The 22,199-nt window shown below is 43.5% G+C and overlaps 1 protein-coding gene across 2 annotated transcripts; it reads right to left on the reverse strand.

The window, feature by feature from the left end:
• Positions 1-285: 285 nt before the first annotated feature.
• SLC25A14 (solute carrier family 25 member 14) lies at positions 286-21,286 on the reverse strand. Of its 2 annotated transcripts, none has more exons than XM_020804699.3 (9): positions 21,083-21,286; positions 16,971-17,118; positions 16,655-16,749; positions 14,682-14,767; positions 13,539-13,634; positions 9,367-9,491; positions 7,756-7,891; positions 7,118-7,198; positions 286-716 (listed from the first exon to the last, which is right to left on the reverse strand). In XM_020804699.3, exons 1-9 carry the CDS (start codon positions 21,144-21,146, stop codon positions 675-677), a joined length of 873 nt encoding a protein of 290 aa, XP_020660358.2. In that variant the 5' UTR covers positions 21,147-21,286; the 3' UTR covers positions 286-674. The 2 variants fall into 2 exon arrangements, with proteins under 2 accessions (XP_020660358.2, XP_020660359.2); XM_020804700.3 differs by lacking the exon at positions 14,682-14,767 and adding an exon at positions 15,214-15,257.
• Between the last annotated feature and the right edge of the window lie 913 nt (positions 21,287-22,199).

Below are 22,199 nucleotides of genomic sequence, written 5' to 3' on the forward strand. Positions count from 1 at the left end.
GTTAAGTCTGCATTATGATCATAGTCCAACTGACTACAGTATATATTTCCATCAAGGTAGCAGCATTTTGAATATTGTACAACTAAGTCTTTCCCCACTGTTTCCACACTCTTCACATTCTGTTTCATTACGGCAGCTCATCTCTAGGGCTTTGTATTCTGTGACATCACAGCAGTTTGAACATGGCATCTGAACGGGCAACTCTACTTTTCTTGGAGGAACCACCTCGTTAACCACATCGCCTGTGTGTAACAATATTAAAAAGACATATAAAACGGCACAACATTCCAATAAATAATTTAATAAGGTCACATGACAATGGAGAGACTGCAGCATCCTCCTTAAAATTCCCCCTTGCCGGAGACACTGGATCGGGAAAGGCACAGCTTGCTGCAAATCTCACCTTGCAAGAAGCTGCACCAGGAAGGACCTCTAAAACTCACATGGCTCTTCACAGAAGATACAGACTTGGACCCATCCACTCTCCCCCCTTACGCTCCACCCCAGCTCTTTTGGGAAAGCACATACAACAGGATCTGAAGAGGTCTTTCCCCCTTTCACCCAAGGCACACTCCCAAGACTGAGTGTTCAGACAGGCAAAGAAGGCATGAAGATGCAGGGATTAGGGGGAGGTGAGCGGGAAGGTCAGCTGGATCGCCAATCCGAATGGATCCCTAGAAAGGGAGCCTCTTCAGCTGCTCATAGGTGATAAAAAACTGACACAGAGTTAAGGAAAATCCTTCAGGAGTCTTGGTTTGCCATTCTACCCCAGTCCAAATTTTCAGTGATTCAACTAACCAAGTAGAGGGCAAAAGGTACAAAGCAAGCAGCCTATAAAATTCAAGCAGCCTATAAAACCAGTGTATTTGGAGCAGAGAAGAGGCAATGCACAGAAGTCTGCAGAGTGTAACTTGAGCCCCTTATTACGCATCCTGCGTTCTGGAATTATAGAATCAGTAGCTGACTGAGTACGTTCCAGCCTGGGAAACTCATCTTCCAGCACTATCTCTTGTTCCATTTTAGGCTGTTTCAGCATAAGGTTTTCAAAGTAAGAAAGATTCAGCAGTGGTTTACAATGTCCTTCTTCTACATGGTGTTACATACAGCACTGATGTTACCTGTCTGTCATGGGTTTGGAGGGAAAGTTCCATCCTATGGGGAGTGGAAGGCGGGACATCAGGAGGAGGGGCTGTACTGTATATATATGTGATGCGTGTGTGGAGAAGTTGAGAGACGCTGGGATGTGAAGAAGCAGCAGCTGGGAAGAAGAAGCTGGTGTGGGAGTCTGTGTGTCAGACAGGGTACTACTGTGTGTCAGTACCAACCTGATAGGTTCAGGTGTCTGTTGGTTAGCCAGAACTGATAGGTTCAGGGTCTGTGCTTCAAGTTAAGGGTTCTGTGTGAACCAAACTGTGTGTATGTATGAGTGAAACTAAGCCACGTTACTATATCTTATTCACCTAATCATTTTATTTTCCCTGTGTGTTGTTTTAAATAAACCTTATTCTTTTATTTGTTGAAAATCCATCCCTGGTCTGTGTGACTTCTTATAGGGAATGGTTGGTGGCAGCTTAGTTAAAGTGTGACAGATCCCAGTAGGTCTGGGTTTGTCACATTGATTGGTGTCCAGCGTGTGGGATACGACTGGTCCAGTTGTCCAGCGGTCCAGCAAAGCCTTGGCAAGTGTGCCCAGAGCAAGGGGGGTCTAGTCAGGGACAATCTGAGAGCACGTAGGTAATCTTCTAGGTGTGCCTCACGGGGGGGTGCACTAGTAGAAGAACGTGTAACCTCAGATTGGGGGCTAGATTAGGGAGCTCTGAGGCAGCCTGTTTTGGCGGGAAAAAGCTGAGGCAAAACTGTGAAATAGCAGTGAGCTAGCTTGTCTGCTGAGAGGCCCAGCAGAGGGGGGTAGACTCTAGCTCGCAACAGTTGCAAGTAGTGCTGAAGGACAGCAGCAATCTATAGGGAAAGCTGGTTCTGAGGCAAAAGGAAAAAAAAAACTGGTCGTTTTATTTTGAGGCTTGACTTTTTAAAGCAGCCTGTTCTGGGGGGGAGTATGCCCTTGACTCGAAGACAAATGGCAGAAATGGGTGAAGTGAAAGACCCCCAGGTAGACCAAGGTTCTGAGGATGAATTGGGCTCAGTGCAGGGTGACAGCACGGGAGAACAGACCTTAGAACTCAGAAAAATGCTCCTAGCCCAACAGCATGAATTTAGAATGAGACAATTGGATAGGGAGGCCAGAGAAAGAGCTGAAATCAGTCAGGCAGAGGCAGATGCCAAGAAAAGGGGAATGGCCATGAGGATAGAAGAGATGGAACTGGAACACAGAGTTAGAATGGCACAATTAAAATTAACATTCCTAAATAAGAAAAATAACAACTTATCAGTTGAAGAAATTGCGGAAAGAGAAAAGTATGAGGCTCAGGCCAGACAAAGTGAGCAAGATCTTGAAAAATATAATCAGCAAAAAGACATTAAATTAAAAGAAATCAGAGATAAGACTGAAGAAAAAGTAAAAGAGATAAAAGCTAGGGCTGAGGAAGAAATTTTACAGATCAGGGCTGAGTTTGAGGCTAAGCAAAAGGAGCTGGATTTGAGAATAAAAGAGAAGAAATTGCAGCTAGACTAGAAACCAAAAGAAGGCACACAGGTTAAGGCACAACATCAAAATCTGAAGTCTTCTGAAGAAAACATGAGGGAAACATGGGACCCTAAGTACTCTCAGGGACCAGGGAAAAGCCAGCAAGGGGGAGGGGCCCATGGTGAAGGGAAGCCCTCAGACATGAAACCAAGACCTCAGATTTTGGAGGGAAAACCAAAACAGGATGAGAAAGACTCAAAATACACCAGAAAATGCTATTTCTGTCAGGGAAAGGGCCATCTAATCTCAGAGTGTGAGAAATTAAAGCAGCTAAAAGGAATGGTGCCTCAGGATTCGAGTGGAACCAAGCCAAAAGCTGTGTTCTGTGTCCAGAAAGAGCAAGGCTCATTGTCACTGAGGGAGCCTGTTGCCATGGCTACTCAATCTGGAACAGCTACATCTGCTGATCAGGCTGAGGAAAATGGTCCTCTTGTAGAGGTCAGGCGCTGCCTGCTGGTGAGAACAGATTCTCAGTTGTTTGAAACAGCAGGGGTGGACGTAGGAATACTTGGCCATCAGTATCGGGGGCTGCGGGACACTTGTTCTCAGGTGACCCTGTGCCATCCAGATATTATTCCTAGGGAATATCTAATCCCAAATGAGAGCATGAAGGTGGCAGGGATTGAGGGGCAGGTAATCTCACTGCCAGTCGCGGAGGTACCTGTGAACTTTCAAGGCTGGAGGGGAGTTTGGCGGCTAGCGATTTCATCGACTCTGCCAGCAGCCGTGCTCGTGGGAAATGACCTGGCTGAACATGTGAAACGGGTGCTAGTGATTACACGTTCACAAGCCACCACGGGGACAGTTCAGGGGGGTAATGATGAGCCAGAGACGGAAGCAGAGGGGAGTTCAGAAGCTGTGGTGGAAACCTTAACCACAGACAGCAGATTTGGACAAGAGCAAAAGGCAGACGCCACTCTCCAAAAGTGTTTTGAACAGGTGACTGACGCCCAGCTAACACCTGAAACCCCAGTGAGATTTCTGGAGAAAAAGGGGATTTTATATAGAGAGACCCTGAGGAATATCTCAAAAGGGGGAGATGGGATCAGAAGTCAGCTGGTGGTACCTGAAAAGTATCGCCCCATGATCTTACAAAGGGGGCACTCTGACATGTTTGCTGCACACTTAGGGGTGAACAAAACACAGCAGAGAATCACACAGAATTTTTACTGGCCTGACATAGGGAAGCAGATCAGGGAGTTCTGTAAACAATGTGATGTGTGTCAAAGGCAGGGGAATAACCGCGACAGGACCAAAGCAAAGTTGTGCCCTTTGCCTGTGATTGACACTCCGTTCAAATGCATAGGGGTGGATATTGTGGGACCTTTGCCCAAGGCCACAAAGAGGGGGAACAGGTTCATTCTCACCATTGTGGACCATGCCACAAGGTACCCTGAAGCCATACCCTTGACTAACATTGAAACTAACACAGTGGCAGATGCCTTGGTGGGGTATATGTCCAGGATGGGATTTGCCTCAGAAATAATCACAGATTTGGGCGCATCGTTCACATCAAAGCTCATGAAACGCTTATGGCAAATCTGTGGAATTAAGCACAAGGAAACTACTGCCTATCATCCTGAAAGTAATGGGTTAACTGAGAAGTTCAATGGGACTCTAATGCGCATGATTAGGGCTTACTTGGCAGAGAATCCAAACAATTGGGACCAGAAGCTGCAATCCCTTTTGTTTGCTTATCGATCAGTGCCACAAGCCAGTACCGGGTTCAGTCCATTTGAACTTTTATTTGGGAGAAGGGTGAAAGGGCCCCTTGATTTGATCAAACAAAATTGGGAGCAGATCACCCAGGATGACCCACAAGACGTTGTAACATATATAGACTCTTTAAGGCATGACCTAAAGAGAAACCTAGAGCTAGCAGCAGAGACCCTGCAAGCTCAAAAGGTCAGAAAGAAAGCTTGGGATGACCAGGAAGGCAGGGAGAGGCACTTTAACCCAGGGGAGGGAGTGCTTTGGCCTGGGCTCTGTAAAGAGAACAAACTGCAGCTGGGTAGCCCAGAAATAAAATACTTGGGTCACATGGTAGGGGGAGGAGTGATAAAACCCCTAGAGGCCAAAATAGAAGCAGTTCGTGATTGGCCTAGACCCAACACCAAGAAAAAAGTCAAATCATTTCTTGGGTTGGTGGGCTACTACAGAAAGTTCATCCCGAGGTTTAGCGAGATTGCGGCTCCGCTGACCGATCTGACGAGGAAGAAGACTGATGACCGCATCCCGTGGACCAGCGACTGTGAGGCGGCGTTCCAAAGGTTGAAGGAGGCGCTCGTCCAGTATCCAGTGCTGCGTGCTCCAGACTTCGACCGGGAGTTCATCATCTACACCGATGCGTCTAACAGTGGGGTAGGAGCAGTTCTGTGCCAGGAGGATGAGAATGGTGTCCAGCATCCAGTGTCCTACCTGAGTAGGAAGCTCCAGAAAGGTGAGAGACATTTGGCAACCGTGGAGAAGGAGTGTTTGGCCATAGTCTACGCGATCCAGAAGGCCAAGCCTTACATCTGGGGAAGACATTTTGTTCTGTGCACTGACCATTCACCACTGCAATGGTTAAAGACAATGAAAACCCACAATAGTAAACTTATGAGGTGGGCTTTGAATCTGCAAGACTATGACTTTGAAGTGAAGGTGGTCAGAGGGTCAGTGAACTGTGTTGCTGACGCCTTGTCAAGAAGACCTGAAGATTGAAGACGGCGAAAGAACATGGACTATGTGTATATATTGATGACAAAAAGTTAAATGTACCTATTTTTTGAATTTGGTTTGTAAGAATAAAGGTAAATTGATGTAATGTATATGGTAAATGGTTAAATGCCTAATTGATATGGTTAACTTAGAATGTAAGTATAAGTAAGTATGATATTGTATGTATAACTGTTTTGTGTATTTTATCCAGGTTGTTTTTTTGGTGAAAAGCACCTTAGCTTTCCCCCTACAAAACAACTTATAAAGAGGGGAGGTGTTACATACAGCACTGATGTTACCTGTCTGTCATGGGTTTGGAGGGAAAGTTCCATCCTATGGGGAGTGGAAGGCGGGACATCAGGAGGAGGGGCTGTACTGTATATATATGTGATGCGTGTGTGGAGAAGTTGAGACACGCTGGGATGTGAAGAAGCAGCAGCTGGGAAGAAGAAGCTGGTGTGGGAGTCTGTGTGTCAGACAGGGTACTACTGTGTGTCAGTACCAACCTGATAGGTTCAGGTGTCTGTTGGTTAGCCAGAACTGATAGGTTCAGGGTCTGTGCTTCAAGTTAAGGGTTCTGTGTGAACCAAACTGTGTGTATGTATGAGTGAAACTAAGCCACGTTACTATATCTTATTCACCTAATCATTTTATTTTCCCTGTGTGTTGTTTTAAATAAACCTTATTCTTTTATTTGTTGAAAATCCATCCCTTGTCTGTGTGACTTCTTATAGGGAATGGTTGGTGGCAGCTTAGTTAAAGTGTGACAGATCCCAGTAGGTCTGGGTTTGTCACACATGGTACTAATGAAAGTTAGCTTACATGTCACCACTGTTATCTGTGAAAGATCCTCTGCCAGCATCACTTTCAGGTACCATTGCTGTACAATAGCTGCCTTCCCAAGATTTCTCCAACCCACCACCATTGGAATGATCCATTTTCTGCTGCTGATGAAACTGTTACTCCTGAAGAGGGTGGATGCATCTTAGTCTGGTGTCGGAACTGTGAACCTTCCGCCTTGGGCGACTCTGCTCTCGGCTTCTCTGACAAACTCAAATTCTCTCACTACATTAAGGATGACCAAATTAATGCAGCCTTTGTTAGGCTGTGCAACCTAAAACAGCATTTTCCTTCTTTGAAGCCACACTGCACTGTTAACTCATATTTAGCTTCTGATCTACAACAATCCCAAGATCTTTCTTGAATGCAGTACTGGTGAGTCAAACACCTCCCATTTTGTAACTGTTTCTCTCTTCTTCCTAGGTGAAGAACTTTGCATTTATCTCTGTTACATGTCATTCTTTTGTTTTTAGCCCTATGGCCAAGCCTATCAAGATCTTTTTGAATTTTGTTTCTATCTTCCAGGGTATATATTAGCTATTCTACCCAATTTTGTGTCATCCACAAATTTGATAAGCATTCCTTGCACCTACTCATCCAAATCATTAATAAAAATGTTGAAGAGCACTGGACCCAGGACTAAAGTCTTGTGGTACCTGCTTGTTACTTCTTCCCATTTGAGAAGGGGCCACTGAGAAGCACTCTCTGAGAACAATCCTATAAGCAACTGGGTATCCACCTGACACTTTATCTATCCAGCCCACACAGTTGGCTTCCTAATCAGAATATCATGGGGCACTTTGAAAAAAACTTCGCTGAAGTCAAGCATCCCCACTGTCTATCAAGGGGGGGGGGGCTGCCCGATCAAAAAGTAAGACAAGGGTAAGTGCTTCAAAATTTCTCAAGCCTCCTTTCCCATGTGTAGAAGGATACAATGATATTCCAGGGGCCAAGCCTCAACCAATTTGGCCAGAATCCTTTATAAAGTGCGAAGAAGCCTTCACTTTTCCATGTCTGAGAAGGAAATAGAAAGCATTATTATACAGTCATAAGTGCTTTCAATATGGTTATATGGCAGAGGGCAAAGCAACTTTTTTTCTGATGGGTCAGATTTGGTCCCATCTCTGCCCTGCAAGTGTTTTAACACCAACAAGATTTAATAAAAGAAGGGGGACAGGAAACTATTAAAATACAGACACACTTGCTTGTGTGCAAATCTCATTCTTCAGAATGGGGGCGTATGATACCATATGTTCCTGATAGATTGTCCCACTTCAAATTTCATCCTTTTAAAGACAAAGCACTGAGTGATTTGTAACCGTATGTATGTATGTATGTATGTATGTATGTATGCATGCATGCATGCATGCATGCAGGAAAAGGACTGAAAGCAGGCCCCCACAAACAGCTGTTTACTTTTAATAGGCAGTTTGGAGAACCAAGGGTAATTCTTTCCCTGCCAATACACTGAATTCTCTTCTGACCAACTTCAAAGGTATTATATGACTGGCTCACCTCCCAAATTGATCTGCATATTAGAAGTTGAAAGGGGAGTGTTTCAAAATTTTTACCTTTATCAGACCATCCAGTGTACCCCTGTAGAGGTCCACACCCCCCACTATGGCCCGCTGATTCATCATACGGGTCCGCACCACATCCACTGGATTTGAAGCAATGGCACCTGCTAGTCCACATGTAAAACTGGATCTAGACAAACAAGCAAACAGGAGGCAGTTATGAATGCTACACTCTAGACAAAGCAATTCCTTGCAAGTTGTGAATTTCTTGCAGTTCTCTCACAGTGTGGATGGAGTACAACTTGAGCACAGAAATCCAGTGATTTCAGCTGGATTAAGTTATTATTTGCAGTCATCACCAGCTCTCTCCTTCAAGTCTTCCACTGCACATAGAAAAGTCAATGGAAGGATTGGGTATTAAGATACAGTGGTGCCTCGATTTACGAACTTGATCCGTTCCAGAAGATGGTCATAACTCGAAATGGTCGTAAGTCGAAGCACCATTTCCCATAGGAATGCATTGAAACGCGATTAATCTGTTCCAGCTGGAAAAAAATATCACCAAAAAAGCCCAACAACAACAACAAAAAACAAACAAAAAAATCCCCACCACTGCAAGACCCATCGGAAACATGGAAAAAACACCCCAGAAAACAAAGAGTGCAAGACCCATCACAGTACAGAAACATAACCACACCACCCAGCCCAAACCCACGCTGCAAAACCCACCCAGAACAGCCAGTTTTTAAAAACCAAAAAGCAGCACCTTACCAGGCAGTCCGAAGCCTCCTCCGAACGGACACTGTCTAACCGTTTGGGCAAAAGAGCTACAAAGAAGCAGCCTCTTCGCCACCAATGGTTAGCAGTTTGAATTCCCTCTCCTTTCCCCCCGCCTTTTTTTCTGGTTGTAACTCGAAGCTCCGGTTGTAAGTCGAAGCAAAATTCTGCGACCAGAGCTAGTCGTAACTCAAAATGATCGTAAGTCGGGATGTTCGTAAGTCTAAGCACCACTTTACAATATTTCTGGAAATTCTGATGATCCTAGAAACCAATGTTTGTTTTCCTTTTTTGCCAGGGGGATTAAAATTTGCAGAAAACTAAAATGCAAGTTATATTTACCTTCATGTCAAATGTACACTTATTTTACAGCATTAGTTGCATAAAACTTTTTATTCATGACTTAAAACACATCTGAAAGTTCAGTATTTGCCATATTTATGATATTTAAAAGCATCAAAGCCTTAGTTCTTAACAATAGACTCTATCATAAAAAGAGAGCTTGAAGTTGCTGCATCCTATGAGCTGCAATCCCTAAGAAATGAAATTTCGTATACAAGACTCTCATAAAGATGGCAGCACCCACTATGTGCAGAAAAGAAGCTTGGATCTGCGTGTTGGACAAGTGTACAGTATGCATGGAAATTAATGCTGCCTGTAATTAAATGTAAATCTTGATACAAGTTCCTGGTATTTGAGTGAGTAGATTTTTATTATAAATAGCATTTCACTCATATCGAAAGATGAAGTAATTCATCTGGGTGTTGTAAATTCTACAAATTTATAAGTATTCTAGTTTGGGGAGCAGGGGAGAGGAAAAAAACTGGATTTTTTTTCTGAAAGGTTCTGTCCACCCACACCCCGCAAATGGGGGTGCCTGATACTCACATAAAGTGTGTGAGGACTGTGTCTCCAACAAGTCCAGAAAGGATTAAGTGCTTCTTGGTGATGTCATAGATGGGCAGCTCCACTCCCACCACAATGGCAGCTCTCTGAGCGGTGGGGACCACACCCTGTCAAGGGAAAAGACCGGAGATTTTCGTGTGCTTGGGCGGAGGGCTACCGTGTAAGAGTTTCCATCCAGTGCTTCCCCCTCTTAACTCAACATGATGCTTACAAGTCGCACAGCATCCACCAGGGTGACAAAGAGAGGAAGAAAAAGTGTTATTGAGAGGAAAACCTGGCCCCAAGTCAAGTGCATCTTCTTCTCATTCCAATGCTTTGCTGGCATGCAACCACGATGAGAGGAATTTAAGCCTCTAACCAGGTGACAGAATAAGTGTGCTTTGATAAGTGAACACAACATTTAAAGCAACCTGATTTAAGGGTTCCAGGACAAAACCCAACGGACTACCCTTTTGAGTGCCTTAGATACAGGCGAGGTTAGAAAGCTCAGCTGTATCTTGGGCATTCAAGGATTTATTTATGAGCAGTGGAGAGGACAACTGCATCAGTCACCAGGGCCTGAACTTAAAATTCTAGCAGCATAGTAAGGATAAAAGAAAACTGCTATAAAGTAATATGGAGGTGGTATTTAACGCCGGTCAAAATGAATATGATGGATAAAACTGTGTCATCATTATGTTGGAGTTGTAAAAAAGAGAAGGGGACGTATTTACATATGTGGTGGCTATGTGAAAAAAGAAAGAAAGAATGGAAAGTAATATTTAGGGAAATAACTGAAATTATGGGATTGAATATTTCAATGTCCCCAATAACAGCTTTATTGAATTTGAGTAAAGAGCAATTGGTGAATGAAAATAAGGATTTAATAATAATAATGATTACGGCTGCAAGGATAATTATGGCAAGGAATTGGAGAAATGAAAATCAATTTAACCTTGAGGAATGATATAGAGAATTGTGGGATATGGCTATTAATGATAAACTGACATGCGATATGAAAATAAGCAGGGGCCAAATGAAAAATAATGACTTTAAAAAAAATATGGAACGTATTTTTAGAACATGTATTTCGGAGAGGGAGGGGGTATACACCGAGTGAAGAAACATTGAAATTTTGGAATGAAAATGGATGGAAAGAAGTGTAATGCTAGTCCTGAGGGTGATGGGTTCACTGTTATGTTTTGTAATTTATAGTCTCGTAATTTACAGTTTGTTTTTTTTGTAGTAGTAGGTATTTTGTATTTTTCGTTTTTTTTATTATTATTTTTTGTACTTTTTAATTAAAATAAAAAAAAAGGAAAAAAAATTCTAGCAGCATGTTTAAAGAAACAATTAGACGCCATGTCAGAAGGGAACATCTTGAAAAGGAAAGCACTCAAAATAGAGAAAAGAAAGATATGGCGACAATTTGAAGTCAGGAGTCCCACTACATAACTCTTAAACTCTATCCTGTATCATGACTGCCCTCTGCTCCTTGCTTCTCTTACTGCTACCATCTGCTCTGCTGGGGAAATACTCTTACATCACACTAGTTTTTGTTTTTATTTTTTGTACTATCCACAAATCTTGCATTTATGAAGAGTTGAGCTAATTTGACTTGATTTAAACTACTGTACAGGAAAAAAAGGTGCTCACAAATATTAAAAATGTGATCTTAGGGAAAGGTCTCTATCAGGATCCCAGCTCCTGGAGAATTCCAATGGTTGATCCACCATGACTATAGTAGTACAATTAGTGAGCCCAAAGAGCAAATGGCCTCAGTACAAGTACTCAAGCTAGAATGGTTATGTTTATAGGCCATTGGATCAATGAGGAGAACATGGATTGTTAACCATGAAGTCTGCTTGTGATATTCTGCCAAAATACAGTCTCACACCTCAATTTATTTCACATTGGTGTTTGAGAGAGAAAAAAATGGAAGCCACCATATAAACAGTTCTGAATTAATGTATTCGTGAAGGCAGTTCTGAATTACTTTGGAGGAAGACAAGAATAAAAAGAAAAACGGTGACTTTTGAAAGATTTCCCTTGGTAGCTGGCTTGACACCAATTCAGTAACCTTTTGCCCCTCAGTCCTTGCCCAATCTAAGCACAGTCACCTTTGGCTGATAGTAACTTTTACTAACATGATAGCCAAGCCAATCTCGCCTACGTCAATAGTAAACAGCAGAGAGACAAACTTTATCTTTCTTTTACTATGCTGTCCCATCCTCTCTAAACAGCTTACTATTAGCAGCTGAGCTGAAACTGGCATATGGAGGAACTCCTGCTGTACCAGAATCTAAACCATGTGTTGTTTGTACTATATAATTCAGCATCTAGGTAACATGAATTCTGCAACATGCAAAAATGATGGGGGAAAACTCCACCTCTTCTTTTGATTTGTTTTTTCCCCATACAATGTTTACTTCTGGACATAAGTTCTGAATTTGCTAGTCCTTGGATGGACAAAAGCTACCGCCTGTCCATGGAGCCTCTCTGAACGTTGGGGGGGGGCATCTTTCATTGCTGTAGCACCAATATAGACAAGGTACTCCCCCTGTTGCTGGCTGCCATGCTCCCTCTTGAGGCTCTTTCTCATCTGGTAGAAGAATGCAAAGCCCTTCTTTAATGAATACTGTATCATGTTTGCAAAGAGAATTCTTGCCAGCTCTTCCAAGCCAATCTGCTCTCTAGACTGGAGCAGCCCAAAACAAGAAGACCTTATTCTGAAACCATAACAAAATGTGGATGAGGTGGTAAAACCTGTTTTGGACTGGAACGCATCAGATTGCAGTTGGGGGATAACATGAGTGAAAGTTCCTCTATAATTCGTTGGTCAAAATCCTATTTGTTACATCCACCGGTGTAACACAACTGGCATAAATCTCAATGGCAAAATACCACAAACAAGTTAACATAGGCATTTGCTGTTGTACATCAAGTAAGGAGATTAGTGCTGCTTTCACTATGCCAGTGTAAAAACTCATTTCTCTCTCTCTCTGTATATATATATATATATGGAACACATCATGGAATATATATTGTTTCCCCGAAAATAAGACCTAACATGAAAATAAGCCCTAGTATGATTTTTCAGGATGCTCGTAATATAAGCCCTACCCAAAAAATAAGCCTCAGTTAAGTGAAAGCCCACCCTCCACCCTAGTGCTGCAACCAGAAGATAATGATATGACTGTGTTTGAATAAACGTAGATTGTGGTACATAAAAAATAAAACATCCCCTGAAAATAAGCCCTAATGTATTTTTTGAAGCAAAAATTAATCTAAGACCCCTTTCTTATTTTCGGGGAAACACGGTATATACCTATTTATATTTACATTTAACACATTATGGAAAATGCCACGCAAGAACACTTCTCTCTGATATCTAGATTTCCAGTTACAAAGAGTTTTCTGAAAAATGATGACACATTAATATGGGAATGCACAGGAGAGTTTCCAAGGCTGTCTTAGAATTGGGCCAGGCTCATTAGATAACAGATCACTATTTTTTTCGAAAATCCTGGTCTTGGGAATGAATCCAGGTGATCAGAGAAGTAAAGCCAGCAGTTTTATTTTACTCATGAAGATTTCACCATTTCACCTCTTTGCATTTCAAAGGCAATGCCCTGCCACAAAAGCACTATTACATCAAGTGGCTTCCTTATCTGCACATCTACTTGCACATAGGAGTTCAAGATCTTCCGGGTGCAGGAACCAGATGGAAAGCACCTCAAGAGGAAGGATAGCGATTGGCAACAGGCAAAAATGCCTTGTCAGTGTTGGCGCCAGAGTTACAGAATATGTCCATTGACATCCAGAGAGGTTCTTCAGACACCTTACCTTGATGTCATTTGAGACTGGAGGGAACTGTTCTGTTTTCCCAGACTTTTTAATTTGCTCAATCTTTCCCACCTTAAACATTTTGCCATTGCACCAAGTTGGTTTTTTTTCCCTTTTGGGATATATCACAGAGTGGCACCAGGGAAGCTCAAAATAAATTTTAATAAAGTGCTCTAAAACGAGAACATTTTTATATAACAAAGGGAAATACACTCTATTCCCTTTTGCATTAATGTGACATTCAGCATAGAGGCAGGCTTAATATAATAAACTACAGAGAATCTTAAGGATTAAAAATTGGGAAATCTGTAGGCCGAAGCAGTCCTTACCCTCCAAAGCCCTCGTGTGCCTTCTTGCTGGTAGATGTCTATGAAGCTCCCAATCATTCCTCCCTGGAACAGACTGCCCTGAGCCTGCATCCGAATCTAGAAAGAAAGAGCATGCAAGTCCTCTGTCAGGGAAGTGAATAAATAACTCTCCTGGAAATTAAATAACAAACTGTGACTCAAAAGAAGTACTTTGGGGATCAAGGTACAAAGAACTAATAGATCTAGAGCATAAGCTGCAAGCTGTCTCACACTCTCAAAATCACTTCCCCTATGTAGCTGGTCTTCGGTGGTGGGATGAGACTTGCAGTATGTCATGCTTTAGCCCAAAACTACAGAAACTTTTTTGGTGTGTGTGTGATAGCACCTCAAATCAGTGGTGGCTGAGACTTCTTTCTCCCATATTATCTAGTAGGCTCCCAGGGGATGAAAAGATAGCTCTTGCAAGAGATCTAAACTGAACCCCTACTGGGTCTTTTGAACTTGAAGGCTAAGGACTTAAGAATGCCCATCCTTGCATTAATCTAAAACCATATCACACCAGAACCTTTTGTTTATAACGCTAGGATTTTCAGAGATAAGGGAGGGGGAAAAACAGAGATAAAGGTGACCAGATGCAAAGAGGACAGGCCTTCTACACCTTTAAACAATGGTGGAGAAGAATAAATTTTGACAGGCATAGCTTTGTTTCATCTCTGAATGACAAGCTGCACCTGCAGAAAGACCCTCTTTCGCACAGCTCTTAAAAGGTACAGGAATCCGCACTGTTTTGCTTTGCTTTTGGTCACTTGAAAGAGAGAAGCAGGAAAATGGCACCCCATAGCTAATCAAACAAGAGATAACAGAAGTGGGTTTCATTCAGGCTACAATTAAAAGAGGATATTGATCCAGGAAGACTGATGACTACTGCTTTACATTCTCTTAACCATTGTAAGATGGAGTCTAAATCATACTAGTGCAAAAAACGAGCAACCCTATATTTAGTTTCCTCTTGCCCATATAACAAAGAGTGGGACATACACAGAGAAGCATTTGTAGCAGTGCTGTGAAATTTGGAGGGGGAAAACAAGAGTACCCATTGGTAAGAAGCAGGAGGAGAGAGCATGTGGCAGGAGGAGATATTCAAGCAAAGCAGGCCCCTCTTACCTTCAGCACATCTGTTGGATTTGCCAGTGTAGAGGAGATCACCCCTGATACCACCCCACATATGACATTGATCAGCAACGTTTCATCTGCAATCATGAAAAAGGTGTTTTAACCCAAAGCGGCGCCCAAACAAGGAGACCAACAGAACAGATTTTTAAGAAAGAAAAGTGAAAGCAGCAAGGTTTTAATACTTTAGAGAAACCAAGAACTCCAATTTTCCTGCTTCTTCTCTCCTGGGCCTATGTCACAAAGGGCAGCATTTTGTAACTTTTGGATTCTGATTAAAGTACTTCTAGAACTGTTACGAATGAGAGCAAGGAAGCAGGTTCCCAATTAACATGCTGTTCTTTGCAGCTGTCAGGTTTTAAAGGAGTGCCACCCAACCCCATGGGCCTTTCATGAAGGCCCTGTTCAAAGAACTCTGACATGCGCTGGAATGGAAGAACCCAGCAGAAAATATTAGGCAGTTAGTTTAGAAAGGAAAAGTCAAGTGTTAGAGCACAGTTATGCTGGGAAGGGCAGATGTACTGACCGCAGCATTCTCCAAAGGAGACCGGGTCACTGGCTGCCCTGGGCCTGCATGGAAACAAACATTTAGGACATAGTATCCATAAGCAGAAAGACCACCACGACACAGCACATGTGAGAAGGAATAGGCAGAGGCAACTTTCTTGGGCAGTGAACAGGTAAGCATGGAGGCACAACTGCTAGGTTCCAGTCAAGGCAGGAAAGTCACTGTTGTGAGTTCTAGAGGAAGTCTTTCCTCAAACTGTATCACAGTTCCACTTTTGGCAACTCGGAGATGGTTATCAACTTAACACGATGTTTAGGAGCAATAGCATTGACCTCCAAGCTTCCAAAAGAAAGGAAAAGGATGGAGCAGCTCAGAGACTTGGATCCTGATGTACAGGACAGAGAGGATGCCAGGAAACAGACCAAGATGAAGTTATGTAAACCACCCGCTTGAATTAAGACTAGACCTTTGCTGATTGCAAAACTCCCCTACCTCCACAAATAAAACTGTAGCGAACAATTCCCAAATCCCCTCTCCAGTTCTGTATAAAATAGCATGCATTCTGTATTTGGTCAAAAAAATATATCCAGCACCAAAAAAATCAGTCAAGTGGTGTTTTGGTTTGGCTTTTTGTTTGTTTTGTCCTGAATCATGCCAAAGAAAGAGCAATCACACTTAAAGATGCTGTAGAAAGTAGCAAAGAGAATAATTAAGTAGACAAGCAGGCAGTTCTCTCTCCCTTGAAGCACGGAAAAGAGAAAATATTCCTTAAAAAAGGGTTTGTCCTTTGAAATACATGACATTTTAAGAATACTAAATGACTTTTTATAATACCTTTTGAATATCAGGATAGCATTTATTTGATTCTGTCTCCTATGACCTACAGTGGTGCCCCGCTTGACGATTACCTTGTTGTACGACGAATCGGCTGTACGATGAGGTTTTTGCGGTCGCTATTGCGATTGCAAAATGATGTGTCTATGGGGAAAATCCGCTTTACGATGATCAGTTCCCTGCTTCGGGAACCGATTTTTTGCTTAATGACGATCAAAACAGCTGATCGTCGTGTTTCCAAAATGGCTCCCCACTGTTAGGGACGGATTCTTCGCTCTACAGGGAGCAGAAAATGGCCGCCCTATGGAGGATCTTCGCTTTACAATGAGGTATTTCACCAATTAGAACGCATTAACTGGTTTCTAATGCATTCTAATGGGCTTTTTACTTTCTCTTGATGACGATTTCGCTGTACCGCGATGTTGCTGGAATGGATTAATGTTGTCAAGTGAGGCACCACTGTACTTGGACTTTCCTTTGCCCAAGTAGGTCATAGGAGACAGAATCAAATAAATAATAATTTACCATGAACATACATAGGACCACAAGTACATCACAGCAATATATTTAGCTATAGAGTATGGGGGGGGGGGGAGAAGCCCTGCAACTTTTCTGATATACGTACCTTCTAAACGATCTACAAATAGCCGCTTCAAACTCTGGTATATACCAATCTTTATGGTGCCATAAGATGCTTGTCTTAACAAGGCTGGAGCAATTCTACAATCGGAGAGAAAGAGAGCTTAGATCCACTTAGGAGAGTGACAGCAGCAGTACAACTTTTTTGATGGTGGGAGTGGGGGCTGTCCTGCATTTTGAACTACCCAGTTTGACACATGATATCTACAGGTTCCCAAACTTCAACCCCATGAAGAAAATATCTGATGCATAGGGACTAGTAGTGAGGAAGCTCTATGTAAAGGAAATGGTCAAAGTGTTACCCAGAGTAGAGTGCTAGAATGCCTTCCTCCTTAGAGATGCGAAACAATGCATGGAACATGCCACGGTACTTGATTTCTCGGAAACGAGCATCAATACTTTGGCCTTGAACCTGAAGTCTTGTTTTGGTGAGATCTACAGGGAAGGTCCCTACAAGTGAAAGAGAAAAGAGATAACCAGAGAATACAGCCATAATTGAGAATGGAGAAGACTGGATGATCCTGCCCAGCATACAGGTAAAAACACTACAGAATGTCTTACAGTATATATAATAACTTACAAATTTGCCCAGGGTGCAGAGAGACTCTCAGATCTGTCATTTTTCCTATGCAGCCCAAGAACAGTCTGAGTTAATTCAAGCTATCAGATAGATCCATTAAGGTGAACATATTCCATCTCTTTCTAGCCTTCAAGTACCTAGCATCTGTAAGATTTTCTGACATTGTTCTATGCAACTGTAGGCCAGACACAGATGTACTTAACTTCAGAGAGAGTGCTACATAATGACTACCACACACTGCTTTATTGTAAGATAAGCACCTTTCCAGTGTAAAACTTTCAAAACAGGTGGTCACATTCAGTTGCTACAAAATATTAGTTTTATTTAGAAAGAAACAGCTTGCTGGATAGCTCAGTAGTTTAAGTACAGTATCTGGCTCCAGAGATAGTGGTTGGGAGTTCAATTCCCCACTGTGCCTCCTGCAAGCAGAGCCAGCCTGTGTGGCCTTGGGCAAGCTGCAGCGTCCCAGGCTGACCCCAAAAGAAGGGAATGGTAAACTACTTCCAAGTACTCTCTACCTTGAAAAACCCTGAAAAGGATCACCATAAGTCAGAATTGACTTGACAGCACATGATGATGATTGTTTACAAAGACCCTCAATCTCACCATTGTCTCACCAAAGTAAGTAATTCTGCATGAGCACTAGATGTAACAATTGTACTACTGTTACTGCTATGTCACCACAGTACTGTAAACACTCTGAGTCTGAACATACTGTCATTATTGTGGGGTGCAATGAATAATGTTGCTGTAAATTAGGAACTACCCCAGTGTGCTAGGTAGTTCAAAGAATGCTTATTAATGCCTGTGTCAGCACTTCATCTGTGGTTATCATATTCTGGGTACATCGTGAGTCACTGGGAAAGGCAATAATGGTAGGAAAATTTTAAGGCAGCAGGAAAGGAGGAACACCAAATATGAGATGGATTGACTCCATAAAGGAAGCCCCGAGTCTGCAAGAGCTGAGCAGGGCTGTTGAGGACAGGACATTTGCAAAAGCTGAGCAGGACTGTTGAGGTTATTCATTCACAGGTTTGCCATAAGTTGGAGGTGACTTAAGGGCATGGAACAATAATAACAGCACTTCATTCTGCAATAATACTGACCTATCTAAGTGAGTTATTGGAAGGATTACTGGAAAGTATGAAAAGCACTTTGAATACCCTATATTAGTGTATATTTATTGCTGTTTTTCTATCCACCCAGAAAAAGATGATGGACAAGTAAAGAGAAAACAGCAGATTCAGGTACCACCCCTATCATGATGTTATAATAAGAAAACAATCTGGTAGTCAGGTGGAGCAGTCATTGAAAGAAACAACCACAAACATATAAACAGGAGTTGGCATCTTTCAGAGGCCACACATGCCAAATTTGACCTTGGATGGCTGTACCTGCTCCTTGCTTGTCCCCCAAAATATTGTTCTTCTAAAATGTCTTTTCTTTAAGCACTGAAAAAGTTTCCCATATCCTCTGGTAGCCAAAAATGCCTTAAACAACCTCCCCCTTTTTTTGAGTGGTGTAGTGGGCCCAAGATATTGAAATTTCCTAGACATAGTAGTCTCCTGCACCCCCAAGAGGGCACAACAGCACTTTCTGACCAAAAACCTTGCTTAATTTAATTTTTTTTAATAGTTAGGAGAGCTTAGGTGATTGGGGCTGTGCTTCGCAATGCTTGATTGCTAATTTTCACTTAAGAAAAAAACTCAGGGAGGTCAGGGCACTTATATAACCGAAAGACGAATTGCAAATAGCTTCTTACAGTGAAGAAAAAAAGAATTAAAAATAACCATGTGACACCTTGTGGACAGTATAATATTTTCATGGACTAAAGTCTACTTTTTTCTTTCGCTCCCGGGAAGGGAGAGAAAATGCATATAAAATATTTCCCCTGACTTTGTTTCAGCAAAGATCTACTGAATCAGCTCAGCTTCTCAATATTTGGTCTCCCCTACCCCGGAAATGTCTTCTTCAATAGGCGTTTCACCTGGCCATGAAACAATTATGTAGTCATTAAGAACGTATTAATAACCATGTGTCATCAAGTTAATTCTGACTTATGGTAATCCTTTTCAGGGTTTCCTAGATAGAGAGTACTCAAAATTGGTTTCCCATTCCCTTTTTCTGGAAGTGCCCTGGGACAGTGCAGCTAGACCAAGGCCACACGGCTAGCTCTTCTCCCAGGAGGCACAAAGGGGAATCAGATTAAATAAAATATTTTTATTGTATTTTTTCTACCCGTTGCAACCAGAGTGATTTATTACAATATGTACCATTCATTTCATCTTGTCTTACACTCTCTAACATAATATTAATCTTATCTATTCTACTTAAATCGGTGTAGATTTCATCCAGGTATAAAGAGGTTCCCATTTATTATTATCCAGTCTATCATTTAGTGCATCTGTCAAAATATCTATTTCAAAATATTTTGAGAAATGGATATTTTGAGGCCTCTTTAAAAGTGCCTCTGTGTAAACCAGACTACAGTAATCCAATCTGCATGCAACTAGATAATGTGTTGTTATAGCCAGTGCCTAATTTGCTTCTTTTGCTGTTCTATACCCATCCCTCTTCCTATTCCACTATTATTGTTATCTATGTTAGACCCGAAGGCTCCAGATGGGAGCTGTTTACCTAGAAAAACCTCTAGGCACTTTATTCACTATTATTAAAAATACACACTGAGAGAGATGAATTGCACATAGTGGATAACATCTCCAGCAACCAACAAAATCCACAAAAGCTCATGCCACAATTTTTCTGCTCAGGCAGGAAGGGGACAAAATGGGGTCCTCCAGAAATTTATGGAGTGCAACTCCCACCATTCCTCACCATTGGCTGTGTTGCCTCCCCGTGTTAAGGAGGATTCATACAGTATTTGCTTTGAGAAAGAGAGGTTTCACAACATGTGGCATTTGGGCTTTACACTTTGCTCAGGGGCCCTCAAATTAGGAATGGGGAAATCAGAAAAGAGTTTCTGGACAACCCTCTGGATCCAACTACAGTACCGTATTCTCCTCTTATTGAATGTATTTATTATGGTTGCACCTCACTCTTTCTATATGGAACAAATGTGTTTCCTGTGACGTTATCCATCCCATTTTGTCCACCGACAAAAAAAAAGCCTGTCAGGAACCGTCTGGATCTCCTCTGTTCCAGGATGGCAAGGTAACCACAGCAAAACCTACTCTTCCCTTCATGGTATCTCACGTTTCTCTCAAGCAGCCCAAAGCTTTGTATGTACCTTCCCTCTCCCCATCCCCGCCACTTTGGGCCCTTTAAAGATGAAAAGGTAAGGTAAAAATATTTTAAATAAATCCAATTATTCTGGGAAACAGGGTCAGGCCGCAAGAGAAGGGCTGGTCCAAGAAGAACCAAGGAACCTCAGGGCTGAGTCCCCGATTTGGGCAAGGGCGTTTCCTCTGCCCTAGTTTGATAAGCCAAATGTACCCGTGGAAAGCCTGGCCCCCTGCCAGATATTTTGCAGCACGACTCCCATCACCCCTTGACGGCACGGCCCTATGGCCGGGGATGATGGGAGCTGGGATCCAGCACGCCTAAAGGGCGCTGGGTTGCCGGCTTCCCCTCTCCTCGGTGCACTCTAGGGCAACTGCTGTTGTTGACCCAACTTGCACTGACAGGCAAGAAATGCCGCGAAATGCTTACAAAGGGACTCAGGTCTTCAGAGCAGCCCTGAAACGGGGAAAGGGGGGGGGGCTAGGTCGTTGCTAGGCAACAGGACAGGGCGCGGCCTGTAAAAAATACAGGGGGATAAGGGCGCCTGCGCACAGTGAAGCCTTCCGCGCGACCCCCCCCGCCCCCCCAACTCACCAAACTCGGCCACGAGCGAGGCCAACCCGCCGTAAACGAACGGCTTCCAGCTCAAGGCGGACATAGCGGAGGCGCGGGGGGGGGCGGCTGGAGGGGCCCCCTCCTGCCCAGAAGCGGCTCTGCCTGCCTTCTCCGGCCTTCCGGGGCGCTCCTCTTTCTTCAGCTGAGGGAAAGCCTGCGCTCGAGGAAGCCGCCGGTAAAGCCCTCAGAATATTTAAAGTATGAGAAGGTGGGGGGGAGGGGGGAAAGGGGAGGGTTCTGCTGCCGGCTTCCTCGGTAATGCGCCGGCGTGCTGCGACGTTTGTGATTGGAGGAGCCAGTGGCGTCTGAGGGGAGCGGAACGGGGCTCGTCTAGCGAATGGCCAAGAAGAGGAAGCGGCCAAGCGCCGCCCTCGCGTTACGTCGCAGGCGCAAGCCCCGCCCCCGTGGAGGACCCGAAAGGAGGAGGGCTTGGGAGCTCCTGCCGGCCAGGTGCTTGGCACGTGCCGAGGGCGGCCCGACCCGGACCCGGGCCCCGCCTCCTCGGCCCGCCCCTTGGGATAGCTGGGCATGCGCATGACGAAAGGCTCTTCTTCGGGGCTTCTGGCAAGCCGCCTTCGACTCCAGTTGCAGACTTGGCGGGCTGGAGTGCCAGCAACCGAAGGGACTCCCTCGGCTTCCTTTAGGCTTGGTGGCTAGGAGACGTCAAGTCGCTTCCGAGTCCCGGGAATGAATGCGCGATCTCCCAAAAGGTCCCGCTCAGCTCTTGCAGACTCAAGCCCGTGGCTTCCTTAAGGGAGTCAACCCATCTTATATTGCGTCTTTCTCCTTTCCTGCTGGCTTCTACTCCCCCCCCCCCCGGATTACTCTCTTTTCCAGACAATCCGGTCTTCTCAAAGTAGAACAGACTCAGCTCCAACATCTTTGCCCCCGGGAGATATTGTAGTTCATAGGAGGTTTGTTCTACACTGACTGGATGATGGGGTAGATGATGGCACTCCTGTTCACCCAGAACAACCAGCCTATGTAGCCTTGGGCAAGCTGCATGGTCCCAGGGTGACCCCAGAAGAAGGGAGTGGAAAACCCCTTTTGAGTAAGCCAATAACTGAAGAGACCCTAGAAAGGGTTGCCAGAAGTT

Source organism: Pogona vitticeps, chromosome 11 (assembly GCF_051106095.1).
Source record: "Pogona vitticeps strain Pit_001003342236 chromosome 11, PviZW2.1, whole genome shotgun sequence".
Lineage (NCBI taxonomy): Eukaryota > Metazoa > Chordata > Lepidosauria > Squamata > Agamidae > Pogona > Pogona vitticeps.

Coding starts and splice junctions, on each gene's coding strand:
- SLC25A14 (XM_020804699.3), bottom strand. CDS start 21,146: ATGTCCGCCTTGAGCTGGAAGCCGTTCGTTTACGGCGGGTTGGCCTCG. Junction 7,892..9,366: donor ACAGTCCTCACACACTTTAT/GTGAGTATCAGG, acceptor TTGTTTGTCTAG/ATCCAGTTTTACATGTGGAC. Junction 717..7,117: donor TTGGCCCCTGGAATATCATT/GTATCCTTCTAC, acceptor ACTCTGTGTCAG/TTTTTTATCACCTATGAGCA.